This window comes from Tarenaya hassleriana, unplaced genomic scaffold (genome assembly GCF_000463585.1).
Source record: "Tarenaya hassleriana unplaced genomic scaffold, ASM46358v1 Cleome18, whole genome shotgun sequence".
Lineage (NCBI taxonomy): Eukaryota > Viridiplantae > Streptophyta > Magnoliopsida > Brassicales > Cleomaceae > Tarenaya > Tarenaya hassleriana.
The window spans coordinates 1,558,153-1,576,187 of NW_010965216.1; the positions used below are offsets into that span (position 1 = coordinate 1,558,153).

The 18,035-nt window shown below is 33.7% G+C and overlaps 3 protein-coding genes and 1 pseudogene across 3 annotated transcripts; 1 reads left to right on the forward strand and 3 right to left on the reverse strand.

Annotated features, from left to right (window-relative positions):
* Window positions 1-2,276: 2,276 nt before the first annotated feature.
* Window positions 2,277-6,257, forward strand: LOC104810462 (probable protein phosphatase 2C 39). The gene is made up of 5 exons (XM_010536779.2): window positions 2,277-2,488; window positions 2,960-3,488; window positions 3,701-3,855; window positions 3,931-4,080; window positions 5,921-6,257. The coding sequence occupies exons 1-4, from the start codon at window positions 2,444-2,446 to the stop codon at window positions 4,066-4,068; spliced, it is 867 nt and encodes a 288-aa protein (XP_010535081.1). The 5' UTR covers window positions 2,277-2,443; the 3' UTR covers window positions 4,069-4,080; window positions 5,921-6,257.
* Window positions 4,087-5,914, reverse strand: LOC109116560 (annotated as a pseudogene).
* A 4,186-nt stretch (window positions 6,258-10,443) lies between the features above and the next one.
* On the reverse strand, window positions 10,444-11,585 carry LOC104810463 (VQ motif-containing protein 19-like). The gene has a single exon (XM_010536780.2). The coding sequence runs from the start codon at window positions 11,286-11,288 to the stop codon at window positions 10,599-10,601; it is 690 nt and encodes a 229-aa protein (XP_010535082.1). The 5' UTR covers window positions 11,289-11,585; the 3' UTR covers window positions 10,444-10,598.
* Window positions 11,586-15,022: 3,437 nt separating this feature from the next.
* Window positions 15,023-17,683, reverse strand: LOC104810464 (putative RNA-binding protein YlmH). Its single transcript, XM_010536781.1, has 10 exons — window positions 17,479-17,683; window positions 16,727-16,836; window positions 16,499-16,630; window positions 16,334-16,407; window positions 16,135-16,240; window positions 15,886-15,954; window positions 15,737-15,801; window positions 15,546-15,644; window positions 15,359-15,458; window positions 15,023-15,276 (listed from the first exon to the last, which is right to left on the reverse strand). The coding sequence occupies exons 1-10, from the start codon at window positions 17,624-17,626 to the stop codon at window positions 15,214-15,216; spliced, it is 966 nt and encodes a 321-aa protein (XP_010535083.1). The 5' UTR covers window positions 17,627-17,683; the 3' UTR covers window positions 15,023-15,213.
* Window positions 17,684-18,035: the final 352 nt, after the last annotated feature.

Consider the following 18,035-nt stretch of genomic DNA (forward strand, 5'->3'; position numbering starts at 1 on the left):
TATATATATATATTAACCAAGTGTGTAACAAAACCGTGAGGTATTGAATGGAAGAAGTTTTTAGGGGTTTTAAAATTCAAAAACTAAAAAAAAATTGGCAATCAAGTTTTTATAAAGTTAATTTTTATAAAAACTATCATTTTGATGAAAAAATCAAATAAAAACTAAAAAACTTTAATTTTTTTTTGGATTTACAAAAACCACAAACTAAAAACCAAAATTCAACAACCAAAAACTAAACCCTAAAACTCAAAGTAAAAATTACTACCACTCAAAGCTTGAATTACTTAAAAAAACAAATAAATATATCAACAACAGTTTGATAAATAAATCGGCAAGCTGATTAATAGTATGTTTAGATATTCGGTTATCTATACTATACAATATAAGAGAATGTTTCTGATATATTGATACAAAAAAGAGTTATATCGATCTTTCAATAGTTTTAAAACTAAGCTAAAACCCTAAATGCATAATTTTACAATAATAGATGTATTTTGAGCCATGGTGTTGCCTTTGTATTGGGCCAAGACATGTCCCAAATAAAAAAAACTAAATCATTCAATTAATACATAATCAAAATATAGGCATATATATATATATTGTAAAATGAGGCCAAGACAAAGAGCTCACACAATGGCTTTTATGTCTCCCATTTGGGTCTCTCTTTAGGACACACCCATTGTGTCGGGGTCCCATCCCTAAAAATCATGTCCTTAGGACCACCCATCATTAGCCTCTCCACTAATCAACTTAATCATATTAATTATCTTTAATTATAATTAAATTTTGTTAATTAATGACTGAGTGTGGAATGGACGTTTGTTAAGTGTAGCTCACGCAATTACATGTAGCCTAAGAGTCAAAATTAATATACATAAGATGATTTGAAATGAAAAAGTAAGAAATCATTTGAATTGGCCTTTTAGTTGCTTCAAGTTTTCATTTGTTTAGTTATTTTTGTCGGTCTAATAATTATCGTGGCTTTATTTTTGGAATACAATAATATAAAAAGTGAATTGGACTCAAAATTTGTAAATATGTTATAAAAAAAAAGCTTATCACTCAGTGACAAAATATAGCTTTTCTTTTTGTATTAAATCAAAGTTGATAGACATAGTAAAGGATTTACACTTGAAATATTTTAGATTTTTAATTTTTCTAAGATTTGATATATAAAATAAATTCAGTTTACGTATTGTATGTCATTGAAATTAGGATTAAGCTTCTAAGCCAGTTTGATTCAGATTATTATAAAATAGCCCAATTATAATCTTTACTTAAATGACAACTCAAAACAATTAGTTTCTTGATAACTCAAAATATTACTCTTCATTCCAATGTAACATGAAAAATTAGCTCTTTTATAACCTCGCGTTATAGGATCACCGATTTAATTCGAATTTAAACCTTACTATAACATTTTTATTTTTATTTTTAAAAGAACAAAGTCAGTCCATCAAAGAGTTCGTTATTGATTTCGCTAAAGAAAAGAAGCCTCATATATTTGGGCTTTTGTTCGGCCCATATTGTAATGGCCCATAACATGATAAAAATACTTGCATTGATATTTCTTTTTCTTTGTATAGTTTTCTCAATCCTAATTTGGAGGTGAATTATTCGGTTAATAACCGAATAATATATGACTATAACTCAATCGAATTTGAATTCAAACTGAATCGAATAAAAAACCGTAGTTTTTTAGAAAATAAATATTTTTATCATAACCGAATCGAATTCAATGTAAAAACCGAATGATTATAGTTTTTCTAAAGTGAAATAATCGAATCGAATGCGAACCGAAATCCGATTAATCCGTGTCTAATCGAAATGTTAGAAATTTATTATTGTAAGTGGCTATTTCCGATTCCAGTTCGGGTGATTTAATTATATTTAAGTTCGATTTTTTGTTTTGTTTTAAAAAAACTGCAATCACGTATCGATTTTGATTCAGTTTGATTTTGTTTCGAATTTAGTTGTATTTAATCTTTATTAATAAAAATATTTGAAGTCTCTCAATTCGGTTTAGATCATTTTTTCAATTAAAAAAAATATACTTATTCGATTTTTAAATTAAATCCCGTATCGATTATGTAATATTCGATGCAGACGGATTCAATTATACACTTGTTGATCAACAATTCTATAATTTATATATACTTTTGATTATTTAACAAAAAGAATTTTCATTATTTTTATAAAAAGAAGTGAAATAGGTGGCGCGAAGGTATTGCTCAGAAAATTAGATGCAAATAAGGCGGCGATGGAAGCTGACATGCAGAACTCCGCATTCGTGTCATCCCCCAAACCTTCACACCTCTCTCTCTCTCTCTCTCTCTCTCTCTGTGGCTATCTTACACGCTTACACTACCTAAATTGACATTGGATTCTTCTTGGTGTTCTTTGTTACATATTCAATCGGCATTTCGCCTTCGATCGAGCCATGACCGGTAGAGAATTCCTCCACAAGATGAAGGAAACTGTCAAGGTACGGTGAATCTTCTCTCTTAATCTCTGTCCCGCTCAAACCGATGCTCTGTTTGGTGGGTTATTTTCGCGAATCGGTTCGTTTGGTGATTCTACGAGTTAGGTGTTCTTAGTAAATGGGTTGAATCTGGTTTTTGCTGTAGCGGGGCAGTGAAACTGTGAAATGTGTTCGTTAGACCGGCGTATACTGTTCGGATTTGAGATACGCCTTACTAATTTTGGTCATTTGTGAGTTATTTGACGTCGATTTTGGTTGTGGAGATGAGATTTTGTTGAAGAGGAGTCAAGTGATGGATAGCTGAATTGGTTGTCTCCAGTATTGCGCATCCTCTCAGTCTCGAGCACCGAGAAATTCCTGTTGTTGTTGTTGTTGTTGTCTGAATGTGTTAAGATTGATATCTCGGTATTGATCGGACACGACTTGTCAGGAGATGTTCTGAATCGTTTTGTCTGTGATCATGGTTTCGAGCAGGAGAAAGTTGGGCGTGGTTCATCTGCTTCTGCAGATTCAGGTAAAGGGAAGAGCAAGATGTCGAAGGACATAACCCATGGTTATCACTTGGTGAAGGGCAAGGCTTACCACGAGATGGAGGATTACGTCATTGCCAAATTCAAGGAAGTTGATAACAATGAGGTTGGACTGTTTGCGATATTCGACGGCCACTTGAGCCACGTAATTCCTGACTACTTGTGCGGCCATCTCTTCGACAACATCTTGAAAGAGCCCAATTTCTGGGAAGAGCCTGAGAAAGCAATCAAGAAAGCTTATCGTATAACGGATACGACGATACTGGAGAAAGCTGCTGACTTGGGAAAAGGGGGGTCTACCGCTGTGACCGCGATATTAATCAACTGCCAAAAGTTGGTAGTTGCCAATGTTGGAGACTCTCGGGCTGTTATTTGCAAGAACGGTGTTGCGAAGCAACTCTCAGTTGATCATGAACCAAACATGGAGAAGGAGGAAATTGAGAATAGAGGCGGATTTGTTTCCAACTTTCCTGGTAACCAATTTGATTGTGTTGAAACATATGCCCTTATCGTGTTCCGGTTTCTTGTGTTACAGGAGATATGCTTAATCAGTTTTGCTAGACTATTTTAGGGCCATTTTTATGCATATTTTGTTTTTGTGTTGCCTTTGCTGTGATTTTTTTTTTGGTTCTCTGAAATTGGGATTCAAGCTCAGATTGATTTTAGTTTTATCAAACCAAATCAGGGGATGTTCCTCGCGTTGATGGCCAACTGGCCGTGGCAAGGGCATTCGGTGACAAGAGTATAAAGATTCATTTGAGCTCAGAACCAGATGTTTCTGTGGAGATGATCGATGATGATGCTGACTTTCTTATCTTAGCTAGTGATGGACTTTGGAAGGTTGGTTCTATCACAATCTACTCTCTACAATTTTCTTGCATCATCGCTGTATATTGAGCACTTGTAACCTTGTAGGTCATGTCAAACCAAGAGGCTGTTGAGTCGATTAAGGACATAAAAGATGCCATGTCTGCAGCAAAGCATCTTACTGAGGAGGCTGTTGCAAGGAAAAGTGCGGACGACATCTCAGTCGTCGTCGTGAAACTTCAGTGACCTTGACTTTTGGTAAGTCTTCTGCACATTTGGCTGAGCCACACTCCTTATTTGAATATGTATTGAAAACCTTCTTTAGCATCGCACACGACAAGTATTGAGTACAAGAGTAATGTAGATCATTTTCCATTTCTTCAAACGTACAGAACCACCAGGCATATGTAGACTCAAGGTTGCACAGAAGAGTCTTTTCCATCATAGGACAACATAAACAATACTTAAAACCCTTAGTTATATCCTTGACATCATGGCTCATTGGTTTGACATAGGTTAGATTCCACCTTTGGGAAACTAAGCGATTGTAGATGAAGCTTATGGAGATGACAGAAGAGAGAGAGCAGACAGCTTCTATCCGATCTGTGATCTCTTGAATGATGGGTTTCAAATAGGAAGTGTCATCTCCAGCCTATTCCTTTCTCGAGTCTGAGTGACTTGACCACTAAACCCTCTCCAGTCTGACCCTTCTCCGTAAATGTCATCAGAGATATTCCTCCGCCTCTCGTTTAGTTTGGCTAATCGCCTCCAACAACTTCTTTTTGCTTCATCAAACTCTAGAAGCTCATGAAATCTACTCAAACTCCGAAATCATTAAAGATCAGACCATTCTCTTAGCAGTAAACTCAAGGGTAACTTGAGTTTTAGGAACATATAGTTGAACCTGCTACATTGTTGGCAGAAACGCTGTCTGAAACAGGCAACAACGGCTGCCGGTGCCTTGGTGTGAACTCCGCACACTTTGTGTCAGTGGTGGTACAGCTTGGCCTCTGTCAAATCAGCTGTGCATTTATCTACATGGCACAGACGCGACGAAACACGGGCACTGCTGCTTCCACTATTGGGCCCTCTCACCCTCTCCATCACTTTCTTCTTCTTCTTCTTCTTATCTTCCTCCCCTACAACCTCCTCCTATTCCTATCAAGTTACTCTTCTCTTGTCTTCTTTTACCCTCCATTTTCTGGATTTGATTCAGGTTATAGTTTTAGGTTGATGATGGTGGTGGGTTAGAACTCTGGTATGTTACCAATGTGGAGGGAGGGTCCTGGGTGGTATTGAAGAGTGGAGTGTTTAGATTTTAAGTGATTAAAAGGTGAAGAAAAGTCAGGAAGATGGACCACTGTGCTCTTGTATGCTTCTCTCTGGTGGAATATGATGCAGGTTTATATGATCCTGTAGAGAGAGAGAGAGAGAGAGAGAGAGAGAAAGAAGGTAAAGGGATATGGGTTTAGGCCTAGTTGGCTTTAGAAGCTTAGAGGCGTATTATCTGATGCTTAGACCCGATTTCTGGTTAAATTTGTGGGTTTGAGATCCGAACCTTGATTAAAACTGGATAGCCTTGGTATTAAAGAAAGAATCAATGCCCTTGTTGGTAACTATGGAGACTGTTCATTGACCAGCCACGCATGGGCTCGTGTAATAAATCATAAATGGGCAGGATCCTTTGTTGATGTGATTGTTGGATTCCTTCCTCTGCTTACACAACCTTGGTCCGTTCAAGGTTAACTTGGGATGGAAGAAATAATTGGGTTATAGCATTTGGAGGTTTTTTTAACCTTGGCTTGTGCTTTAGATTGGGTGTTTGATGTAATATCATCTTGTCATGGACCATGGGGCAATGCTTGGACCAGAAAGCTTATATGCCATTAGGACCCCTTTGATTACTTTCCTGTGCCAAAGTCTTTATCATCTTTACTCATGTACATAGTTTTCTGAATTCGGATTTGAAGCTTTGAGACCATTTTAATCAAAAGAATGAACTATAAACATCTCTGTTTTTCTGTTTTTTTTTTTATAATTAAATTGTATCTCAACTCCCAACTTTGTTTAACTTGCTTCTATATATATATATATACAGTGGGAGGAGTGGCACTGGATAGAGAAGGGGACCCTCATGATAGATTTCCACTGCATCATCTCTCTCTTAATGGTTGGCTGAAACAAAAGAGAGTTGCAACATCTTTTTGTCTGTCTTCCTTTTGGATATTAAATAAAAATCTTGTCAGAACTCTTTCTTACTTGTTTTTGGGTTTTGGGGCTTTGTTTTTTTTACAGTGGGTGAAACAGTAAAAAAAAAGAGAGTACTAGAATTAGTGGTTTTGTGATGGAGACAGGACAATAAAAAAAGGACACACAATGTCATACAAAGTTGTTTACATAAGAAGAATAAATGATGATGTCCTTTCATTGCTATCTTTCAACAACTTTGATCTAACTACTAAAATTTTTTACCTTTAAATTTTTTTTCCAAAGATATAATGAACCAGGTACAAACTAATGTTGGAGTTAGAAGATAACTATATATGGATTATACCTTTTTTTTTCTGCGGTTTCGAATTTGAAACGGAATATTCGTTTTGTATTTGTATTTCATTTCACCGGTTGTATAATCCAAAATTGGACGTCTATATATATATATATAACACATTAATTTGATCCTCTAAGAATTATGTTTTTTTTTGGTCCATGTGAGAAGGAAATGTCAAATAGAACAAGACAAAAGCACAACAAAAGGTGTGTGTGTTTTAGGTAAATTCCTACTTATCACTGAAAATATCAGAAAAACCAGGAGGCAGGTTTTTCTCTCCTTTAGCATGCAATATGAAAACAAATTGGCCTCTGTAAATTTTGTTTAGGGCAGCAATCGTTAACTTTTGTGGTGGAGAATCCAATTTCTTAATTTATATCAAATTGATTACACAAATTTAAATTTTCAATATAATAATAATAAAGTTCCAAATATAGTTATACATTTTTAAAATTCTAAAATGGATTGAAACGTGTATAGCCCTTAGTACTATTTATACCTGCAATATAACTACGAAATCCGAGAATCTGTTAACAGTATCCATGGTCATATATATCAATCCACTTTAATTTCAAAAATTAATTCGGTTTTCATGTAACACACGCATAGATATACGCAGGGTTAATTAGCTCCACTGAATAATTATATTTAATATTAAAATTTTTTAAAAATAGATTTGACGATATAATTTTAAACAATTTTTTATATTTGTTTTATCCCGTGGTCGACGTTTCAGAGTTCGATAGTATTCGATTAGAAATTTCATATATACGGTAGTATTCGATTATTTATTTTAACAACTTTGGCTATTCTTGGAATTCTCTGTTATAATCGGCCAAAATGAAAGTTGGTGTTAATAAACTACTGCAATGGCATATAGTTTTGTTTTAATTTAACTCTAGAGTTCTTTATTCACTTTTATTCAGTGGACATTCCAAACTGAACCATATCGAACAAAAAATTTTGGTATTTTTTTTCTGAACCATACCATTCAAAATTTTTGAACGGTATATCTTTATAGAACCGAATTTTCCAAAATCGAACCGAACTAACTTTATAAATTTTCTGAAAAACCGATTTTTTTTAAGAAAATCTAATTTTTTAAATAAAAACCGAAACCAAACTATACCAAAACCGGAACCAAACCGAATAATATACGGTATTAATTTGGTACAAATTTTAGAATACCGAATAAACCGTTTTCGAATCGAACCACTAAAATTCCGAACCGAATCCTGAAATGTCCACCCTAACTTTTAATTCTTTTTTGCTAATAATAAGCATGAATACATAATGTCTAACGTGTTATAACGATAAAAAAAATTGATATATTTTCTATTAACAAAAATAGATAAATCACACTTAAATCACGGTCTTATATTTTGGAATCCAAACAAATTATGATTTATAACAAATATTTGAATGAATTAGAGTTTGATCTTTAGTGAGACAAATCATTAACATCATAAAATATATCTTAACAAAAAACACAATTCAATCGGTCGAAGATTATAAAAATTGATGATTATTAAGAACTATCTGAAGGTATGTTGTTTTCTTTTATATAAAAATATTTAAACTCTCATTTATCGTTCTACAAAATATTTAACTGTTATTTATATAAACCTGAAAATATAATATGCATTAATAGATGTTGAGATTAAATGTGTAATGGGCATATATATGTTACTGTATTGTGTTTGGGTTTTTACGGTTCTCTTACAGAAGAGCATCTTCTCCACCTCCCTTCAATTTCATTACAAAGAACAAATGAAATTCATATCGAATTATATCATACAAAAAATTGTCGTCTCCTACGTAACGAAATGCCGTGAATGAGTTGACAAAAAAAATGTTTTTATTTTTTTTTTCATTTTGGCCCATCAACAAAGAAAAGATTCCAAATCCTAACCCGATAAAGCAGAATGGATACATATGATCCACAAATACGAGAATATATATATACATATACACACGATAATATATATATATATATATAGAAAAAAAATACGTATATGGTAGTTACAATAATTACCTAACTAATGCATTAGTTAACAAAATCCAAAAAAAAATTAACGAAAATGATGATTATTTAATTCGTGTAGATATTTGAGAAATTTTGAATTCAAGTGTAGTTTTTTGTCAAATTTAAAATACTTGTATGAAAAAAATATTTGAGAAATTTTGAATTCAAGTGTAGTTTACGCATTACATGAACATAGTCACGTAAAAAGAGTGACGTGTTGTTTTGTGTAAGCCATAACCGATTCCATATTCTTTTTTCCATGCATTTTCTTTCAATGAGAACTTCAACGTAGTTATTATATTCTATTGTTAATTATCTGTTATGAAATTAAACAGAAAATAACTATCGGGTATATATATAGAACTAACTGTTGAGAAAACCTTTTAACAAAAAAAAACCGTTGAGAAAATCCAATTTGATTAGCTCAACTGATAAAATAGAAATGCAAAGGGTTTGTCTCGCCCTGATTTCGAACCTCAAATTGGAGAGAAAACATTCATATGGTTTTCTATCGATCCATGAATTAGTTTGGACCTCGGTCCAATATAACTGATTAGAAAAAAAAATATTAAGAAAACTACTTTGCATGGAATCTACAAAAAACCACTTTGCAGGTGGTTAATTATTTATACAGATTGTTGTTATTACATGCATCAAGCGTGTCATGAGAGATTTTTATATTATATATATATATATTGATGTAAAAATTTATTTGATTCACGAGTCAATCTATATTTTACCGAGTTCGGTTCAACAAATTTGAGTTCGAAAGAAAAACGGGTTGAAGGAGGTGTTCTCATCGCGACTCAGGTCGGTGAATCCATTAATTAATTCGCAGATCAGGAAAATAATTTTTAAAATTTTAATTTTTAGTATATTTTGAATATTTTTATTATATTTAATATTTTTTAATTACAATCTCTCTTTACCTATATTATTTTAGAATATTTAATCTATTATATATATAATTAGTAAAATTTTAATTATATTTTTTTTTAGTTAGATATTTGGTCCGACTCATGATTTAAGGTGAGTTGAGATAAATCAAATATTTTTCACCTCGCTGAAAAACGGGTCGGAATATATCGAGTTCATAAATTTTGAGATCGAGAAGAATTGGACCGATTTGAACCGAAATCGAGTCCATTTTACGCCTCTAATTTGAACCTTTGAAAGTAGGTGATCCAATATCCGTATTGGATAGGATTTTGTTCCCATGTGAAATCATTTCTTTTGTTTGCTTTGGTATGATATTTCCTAGAAAAAATCATTATATTATTGATTTGATTAGCACTAAAAAAAAACTTTTAAATTACTAGCAGAATGTCCCATGCATTTCGATTTGATGTTTGAGTTTATATAACCCTTGGTTTCGAGAAAATTCGAAAAAACAAACACGGCGGTGAAATTTATGAATGACTAAATACCTAATTAATAAAGATTAAGAACCTTAAATTATGGATTAATCCGTTAATGACGCGAAGGGCAACTAGTCGTCATAATCATCATCCGAAATCCAATATTGCATTGCATTTAATTCGCTAATTTATTTTGGTGATGATGAAACTCTAAGTGCTACCAAAGGAATTTAAATGGATAAGTTTTTCAAAGCGGATATGATAAACGTAACAGAGTTTTATTTATTTATATGATAAATTTTTTAATTTAATATATTCTCCATAATAATAATAATAATAATAATAATAATTTGTAAAACAAATATAACTAATTGTATCTATTGATCAATATGAAGTATTTATTACATCCGTCTTGTTTCAATTTTCTTTAACTTTTCTCAAGCGGAAAACATATGCTTGAATTATTCGTATAGTTTACAATTCGTATGAACATATACAAAAAATTATACATTCAATATTCATTAATATAACTATTTATATACAATATAATATAAATTCAGATATTTATATGTCGTCTAATAAGACGTTAATTAAATTTTATAGTTTTTCTCACGTATGTATAGGATTCTACTAGATATTTATGTAAAATCATAGGGAGTTAGGAACAATAGAGATGTCCCATAACAAGCTTTGGGGCCCAAAGTGAACGACAAATTTTTATAGGCAATTTTCGCAAATAGTAAAAAGATACAGGGCTGAAAAATACTTTTAACCATACAAGAGAGTTAAAAAACAATTACAGTTGCAGTAAATTATAAACATATCCCTCTCTCTCTCTCCCCCCTCAGTTAGATTCTTCCGGCGAGACTTTCGGAGAAGTGACGGGAAAAAGCGGGAGCAGCTGCGGCGGCTCCGAATCTCGCGGCGTAGAAATCGGAGATGGGTGCAGATAAAAACCTTTTTCCGCAATTGCCCTCTCTTCATTCGACAATGGCGACATCTTGTCGAACGGGTCTCCCTCGTTCTTCAGCGGCGTCACGGGGCTGTTCAGACCCAGCTTCGGAAAATCCAGACAGCTAGGCGACAGAATCTCCGGATTCCTCGGCGAAAATCCTGAGCTACCGTTAAATCCTCCTCCTCCTCCGCCGCCGATCATGAGGGTATTGATCATGAAGCTGTTCTTGAGGTTGTGTCTCCTCTCGTAGAGCTTGAATCCGGTCTGTTTCTTCGGCGGTACTGTCTTGATCGGCGGAATAATGAAATTTCCCTTCCCGGCGGAGGTGGTCGCCGGCGGGGAAGGTGAATCTGGGGACCTGGGGGAGGAAGAGGAGGAGCCAGTGAGCATCTGGACGACATGTTTGAAGGATGAAGTGTCGGCTTGGACAAAGGTTGTCGGGTAATGATCAGATCTGGTGACGATGTGATGATGCAGAGATCCAGTCCCATTGATGTACGAACAAGATGATGATGAAGGAGAAGCAAAATTTCTGGATTCTTCCAGATGTTTCGTTGAACTCTTCATCGATAAATTCATTTCAGAAAAGATTCTAGAGTCGAATGAGGTATGGTTATACACGAAATCTCCTCCTCCTCCTCCTTCTTCTTCTTCCTCACAAAGGGTTTTCTTCTAACACTCCATTGAATCTCTCTCTCTCTCTCTCTCTCTCTCTCTCTCTCTCCCTTGTCTCTATCTTTGTCGCGACTCTCTTTGGATCTCTGTAACTGTGTATCGAGTGAAGGAGAGAAGAGAGAGGGGAATTAAAAGGGGGAGTGTTTGTTTCCCAAAGCCACAATGAGGTTTTGGGATTATAAAAGGAGGAGAGAGCATTTGCATTGGCTTGGCTGTGATTTCTTTCTTTAATTTGGAATCTTTCTTTATTACATTTTTCTTTTTTCAAAGGGGAAAGTTGACATTCATGATTTTTGCCCTTTGAGCATCAAAAGGTATTTTTTTTATTAGGTAATTTTGGTTTTAATATATATCCACTAAGTGCTTCCAATTTTAATGTTATTGAATTAGTAAACAATCTGGTTTTCTATTGAAGTAAAATGAATTCTAGAGTTTGAATTATCTTTTTCCAACGACAAAAGACAATGTCATTAAAATCCATTTATTAATTTTTCTCTGAAAAGTCAAGATTTTTAAAAAAAAAATAATGTTAGTGGTTTGATCTCTCATGTGATTCTTTATTAAATATGTATACATATATAAGATTTGAACCTAATTTTTATATTTTATGAGTTCAAAATTAGCCATTGTACCAAAGTTAAAAAGCTATCTTTTGTCATTTGGATATGAGTTGTAATTTTGTTTGTTGAATTTTGAGTTTTATACCCATTTTTAAAATTTATTTATATATACATAAAAAATATATAACAAAACTATGCAAAAAGGTTAAAAAAATATATAAATAAAGATTACGTACTATGAATTATCCTTCATTGGTACCATGTATTTTAAACATAAGTTCAAACAAAAATCCTCTACCCAAAAATATTTGCATAAACTTGATTAAAAATTCGAAAAAAAAACGTTAAAGAAATTAAATGTGATTTTATAGAATAAGACGCGGCACCATAAATGCATCCCCTTTGAGCCTCTCTTCTCTCAACATCGACTAAATCAAATCTATTCGATGTTTCTTCCATGAAATCGACTTGATATATATATATATATACAGAAATACAAACATATTTTAATTAGTATTTACAGAAACAATATATCTAGTTTATCTGAAATATAATCTATATATAATTATCTCATATTTCTCATATATACAATTCTATTTTGATCTACACATGGATGCTATATATATACATTTTGCTATAGATATTTAATGTGTGGACCACTATAATTTCTCCGAAAGTTAATAATTTATGAATAATCTGAAGTTTGAAATTCATTTATTTTTAAAAGCAAAAGTTAAAGTAGGCAACTAATTAAAGGGGAACATAAATGCAATAGCGAATTTCTGATTATTCCACACAAGGGAATTTGTCTTAGAGCTACGAGTCAATAAATTAATAATGAAAATATACATAATTATAATATAAGCATTTGATTCTCTCACATAACACTGCGTTATATACATGTATATATAATTAATAATTTGTTTTTTCTTTATAAACTTATTATTTAAGTTTTCTACTATTACTGTCTCTGTCCAATGAATGTATGGACCTATAGACCCATTAATATAATAAATCTTGCAATATATTTGATTCAACATATTCTCTATATGACTATTTCTTATGATTAGACTTTTGTCACGGAACAAAAAAAAACTAAAATAAAATAACACACTTAATTTTCCATTAGAATAAATTCAATAATCTTTTCAACACAAAGTAAGAAAGATTCCGTGTGCATGCACTGCATGTATTGAGCCGCAAACCCTAAATATACGAACTAATCGCCTGCCTATATGGACACGTGTACGGTTCTCACTGGGTAATCCTTCTCAATTAGAGTCAAAGCATGAGCTTGGTAATCTTACAACGTAATTAATTAAATTCGGTTTTGGCCGGTCCGACTAATCAATTACATGATATTTTATAAATATGACATCATAATTCATATATTTTACAAAATAAAATAACAATAATTAGGTTTTATGATTGGTTAAACACAAAATCCAATTAGGGATGAACGGTGAATATATGTATTCGTAATTATATTCCCGAAATAGAATATTCGATGATGAGTTTTAGGGACAAAGCCAAACAAGAACTTGTTCCTCATCTCGTGTTCCAAAGTCAATGCTTTTGGTGTCGGAAGCACATCTTTTTTATTTTAGATATGAACACGTCATCCACTCCTCCAAGTTTAAATTTTACTATTCTAATAATATATTTTAAATAAAAATAAAAAGGATTTGACGAAGTTATTGTTCTTATTTTTGGATTTAATACTGCGTTTGAACTTAGAAATTAGCTTAATCAACACACACCCCCACATGTGTATATATATGGATAATTGTTTTCTAAGACGGGTTTGGTTTGACTATGTATGTGTGTGTCCTTACATATATATTTTGGTTGAGAATTGATAAGAAAGTGAGAGTTTTACAAAGCATGACGTTTTAAGATATCTAGGTTTTATTTTTTTTTAAATAAAATCTTGGATTTTTTTTTTCTTATTTTAAAGGTTGGACTATTTTCTTTTGTCATTTTTGCATAGATGTGAGGTCTTAGTTATTATATTCCAGTATATATACTCTCTCGTCTTTTGTCGTCGGAAAAAAAAACATAAAATTAATGGTCAATTTGTAAAATTTGGAAAAAAAAAATGAAATGTATGTATGTATGTATGTATGTATGTATGTATGTATGTATGTATGTATGTATGTATGTATGTATGTATGTATGTATGTATGTATGTATGTATGTATGTATGTATGTATGTATGTATGTATGTATGTGGTTGAAAGTCAATTGCAAGAAGATGGCTCATATAAGTCAGAAGCAAAATCATAATAATAAGTAAAAATGGAGGATTGATCTTTACTGCCTAACCCATTTTAGGTTTCCACTATCTTTACACTTTTTTGGTTGCAACAATTTCATAATTAACTAGTAATTGTTTTTTTCAAAGGCGTTCATAAATTTTAAAACGACAAACGATTCATTTATTTATTTTTTAAATGTACGTGTTAATTGGAATTTAAAGGTTGCATAAATTTCTTGAGAAATACTACAGCTGCAATCATTTGAATTGTTTAGAACAAATTAAATCAAAAGTAAATACAAGTGGCTAACAAATAATTTCTCGTCATAATCATGCACACAACATCATGGCCGGTTAATTAATTAGGTTGTAATAAATTAGATTTAAGGTTAGATTCTGTCAAATTGGAAAATAATTTAGGTAAAGGCTGTCAACACCTTGCATTATTAAACCAGTGGCCTAATTTTACATCAAAACAAATGATGGAATTTGACTAACTAGACAAATGGGTTTGGCCCTAGTTTGGTTTAAGATGTTTCAGGACTCGATTGGTTAAGCAACAACTAAAAGTAACCCAAAAAAAATAAAAATAAAAAATAGTAGAATTTTTTTTTATGTAATGGTAGATTTAAAATATTATAAATGAATATTGTTCTCATTATTGTTAACCGGATGAAACATAATTCCATATGGATTCATTAAGTTCGATTATCTAATTACCATCATTGTTTTCAGGACTTTAGAAGTGCTATCAGTTCATTAATTACAATCACGATGATAGTTTCATAATCTCCAAGGCATGCAGACGTTTACCAGTGAAGTGAATAGAATGATGATGGTGATAATGATGATGATGATGATGATGATGAATGATCATGATGTACATACCGGTTTTTTCATAAGGTGTAATGTAAAAAACATAATTCAAAATCTCTCATCTTCATCTTCAAGAAGAGCATTCTCATCTTCATAAAAAAACCTTAGACTTGTGCTCCCATGGCTCTGTATCAAGTTACAGATATCTGATGAGCTCCACAGAAAATTTCCCTTTCTTCGTCGTGTTTATCTCTCCGATCTGCAAAAAAAACCCGAATCATTGAGACCGGTACCGAACTCCGCAACAGATTTTATGTTATTGAATCCTTTAAAGGCCTCACCTTGAGCCTCCCTTTCCCGCTGACCGACACGATATCTCCTGTTTTCAGAGTGGTTCCGTTCTTTGTAACGGTTAACCAATTCACACGTACGTCCTTGTTACTGCATACATACAATGGGATTAGGCCGTTTTCTTGGCAATACGAGGTTTATATGAACGAGAAAAAAAAACTCTTAAGAGGGCATTACCTAATCAAATCAACTAATTTAGACCGAGAAATCTTGAAACCTGCACTGGCTAGTGCATCAACTCTCAATGATGCCTCCACGGTCTTGAAGGACTTGGTCCTGAAACAAATCTATCAAATGGATACAAACCCATTCAAGAACAGCAAATATGTGATTTGAAGGATTAAGCACCGGTCTTTGGATGGTCGTACCTCGGAGGTTCGTATTCAAGAGCAAGCAAGGGTATCTTTGTACAAGAGACGGAAACATTGCCAACCTACGATTGAATAACCAGATCACATGATTAGTACATCAAAATATTATGCAGATTCTCATATCGCGATTGACTTAAAAGGGTTACCTTGTCGAGAGCTGAAACAATGAAGTCAGCGAGTTCAGGAACGATCAGGACCTGGGCTCCCTTTTCTTCCTGCAAAATCATCGCGGAAAAGGGTTTGGAAGAGATTTCGGTTTAGGCTGAGGAGTAGGCTATGAAAATATAAAACACAAAAAACTTTTGTAAAAATTGTTGAGTTCAGTGATGGAAACCATGAATCTGAAGATACCTCAGCAAGAGTAGAACAGAGTCAATCAGAATTCCGGAAGATACCTGCAAGATGATGTCTCCAAGCTTTTCCCTCGCAATCCCTGTCCCGAGAATTGCTCCAAGGAAATCCCCATGGGAACAAGGCTGGAAGCTGAAATTCCCCGTGACACTAGAGCGTGACAAAACACACTCAATATAAAGATCAAGATTCTGGGATATGGGTGAAATTCAGAAAGAAGGAAAGCATATTTATGGCTTATACCTCAAAGCAGCAACTATATCTGGATCACTGGTTAGTACATCGGGGTGTCCAATGGAGATCCTACACCGTTCAGCCTAGACGGTTGAAGGAAAGGAATATCAGCTTGTTTCACATGTCAGACCAATACAAAAGAAGAAGACCCGACACCTGCACTGAAGAACCAACCTCAGGATAACCTCCCTGGGCAATTGCTTTAACATCTGCAAGACTTTTCAGTACCGAAATCGATTCCTTAACGATAGGTGGTGTTAAAAAATCTGTGTGAAGGACTTCTCTTCTCGATGCTGCTCGTCGGGCCTACATTGCAAATTGAAAAAGAATAAAAGAATTTGCTCGAAGATTCCTCTTTTGGGGCGTGCAAAGAGCAGAAACGAAGTGCAGAAATGGCGGTACCATCTCAAGGATATGTTTGACTTCTTTAGCAATGGCTTGGTCTCCCACACCTTTAAGTAAAACATCGACATCTCCCTTGATGGCTTCAACCACATGAAATTTTCTCAAAGCTGCATTTGATTAATGGCATATCAACACAATGCCCATAAATAGAAAATGGGTGCATGCATATATCTAACTTGATATTCGGCATTGTTCATATATCCCTTTTTAAACTCTCTCCACCTGCCATTTCCTTGCTTCAGGATCATCCAACAAGGAAACAGCTAACCAGATCGAGTATCTCACACGATCTCCTGAACAGTTGGTTTCTCCTCCTGACAAAGTTCATCATCTGAACTTTTGACCCAGAAGCAGAACAGTTGAACATCCCGGCAAGATTTTCAGTGACATGTAAAAAGACACAATCTAACATGACAGATACTTCGTATCACATGAGTAGAAAAGTTCAACCAAGAACCCTTTCTCAACCTCTGGAAGCACCAAGATAATTGATATCACAGTACAAAAGGCAAAAAAAGGTTGGATTATTTTTCAGTTTCCATTACAAGAACTCTGGCATTCATGGAGGATCGAATTCGGCCAAGCAACTTCGTTTGCCGAGTACGATGATGCTAAATCCCACATCAATTCAAAACCTCAAAGACTGCGCAATTTTAGACCAGAAACGATGAAACTTGAAGACAATCACGACCAGCAGAAAAACAAACAGAGACACGAAACCTGGAAATTGCAGGGTTATGTAAACGAACCGGAATGTCGGAATGGGAATAAAGCGGGAACGGAGCTAGAACATCCATGGAAAATTAGGGTTTTTCTGTTTGTGAGAAGATGGGAGGAGATCGTCACTGCCCTTCTCAGGACGACCCATGGAGGAGACAAGGTGGTCGCCGCCGCCATAGCCGGTAAATCCTGAACACACGACAGCAATTCGAAAATCTCCGTTTCCACCAAAAAAAAAAAAAAAGAAAAAGAGGTCAAAGCTTCTACGTCAACTAGAGAATACAAAATGGCATTCTTGTAATAAAAGAGAACTAAAAAGGGTAGATAAGTCACTAGAAAATCCAGTTAGAATTTAGAAGTTAGCGCGCCCATACTGCGGGAACTCAGAATCGGGGAAATTGCAAAAATGACTTTAAATGTCATTTTTACTTCACGGCATGACTCTGTCTTTTTTATAAAAAAAAACATCATCATCTTCTAACCTTATAATTGTATCTTTCCAAAAATACCCTTACCTTTTTAATTATTATTAAATTTAAAATAAAAATATTTCAGCTCTCTCTCTCCTCTCCCAAGCTCTCTCTCT

What these genes read in the sequence shown, in the direction of transcription:
- LOC104810462 (XM_010536779.2), top strand. Translation starts at nt 2,444, where the DNA reads ATGACCGGTAGAGAATTCCTCCACAAGATGAAGGAAACTGTCAAG. An exon ending in AGATGAAGGAAACTGTCAAG is followed by an intron (nt 2,489 to 2,959) that starts GTACGGTGAATC and finishes GGTTTCGAGCAG; the next exon opens with GAGAAAGTTGGGCGTGGTTC. An exon ending in ATTTGTTTCCAACTTTCCTG is followed by an intron (nt 3,489 to 3,700) that starts GTAACCAATTTG and finishes AAACCAAATCAG; the next exon opens with GGGATGTTCCTCGCGTTGAT.
- LOC104810463 (XM_010536780.2), bottom strand. Translation starts at nt 11,288, where the DNA reads ATGAATTTATCGATGAAGAGTTCAACGAAACATCTGGAAGAATCCAGA.
- LOC104810464 (XM_010536781.1), bottom strand. Translation starts at nt 17,626, where the DNA reads ATGGCGGCGGCGACCACCTTGTCTCCTCCATGGGTCGTCCTGAGAAGG. An exon ending in GATATAGTTGCTGCTTTGAG is followed by an intron (nt 16,241 to 16,333) that starts GTATAAGCCATA and finishes GTCACGCTCTAG; the next exon opens with TGTCACGGGGAATTTCAGCT. An exon ending in TTGTTTCAGCTCTCGACAAG is followed by an intron (nt 15,802 to 15,885) that starts GTAACCCTTTTA and finishes ATTCAATCGTAG; the next exon opens with GTTGGCAATGTTTCCGTCTC.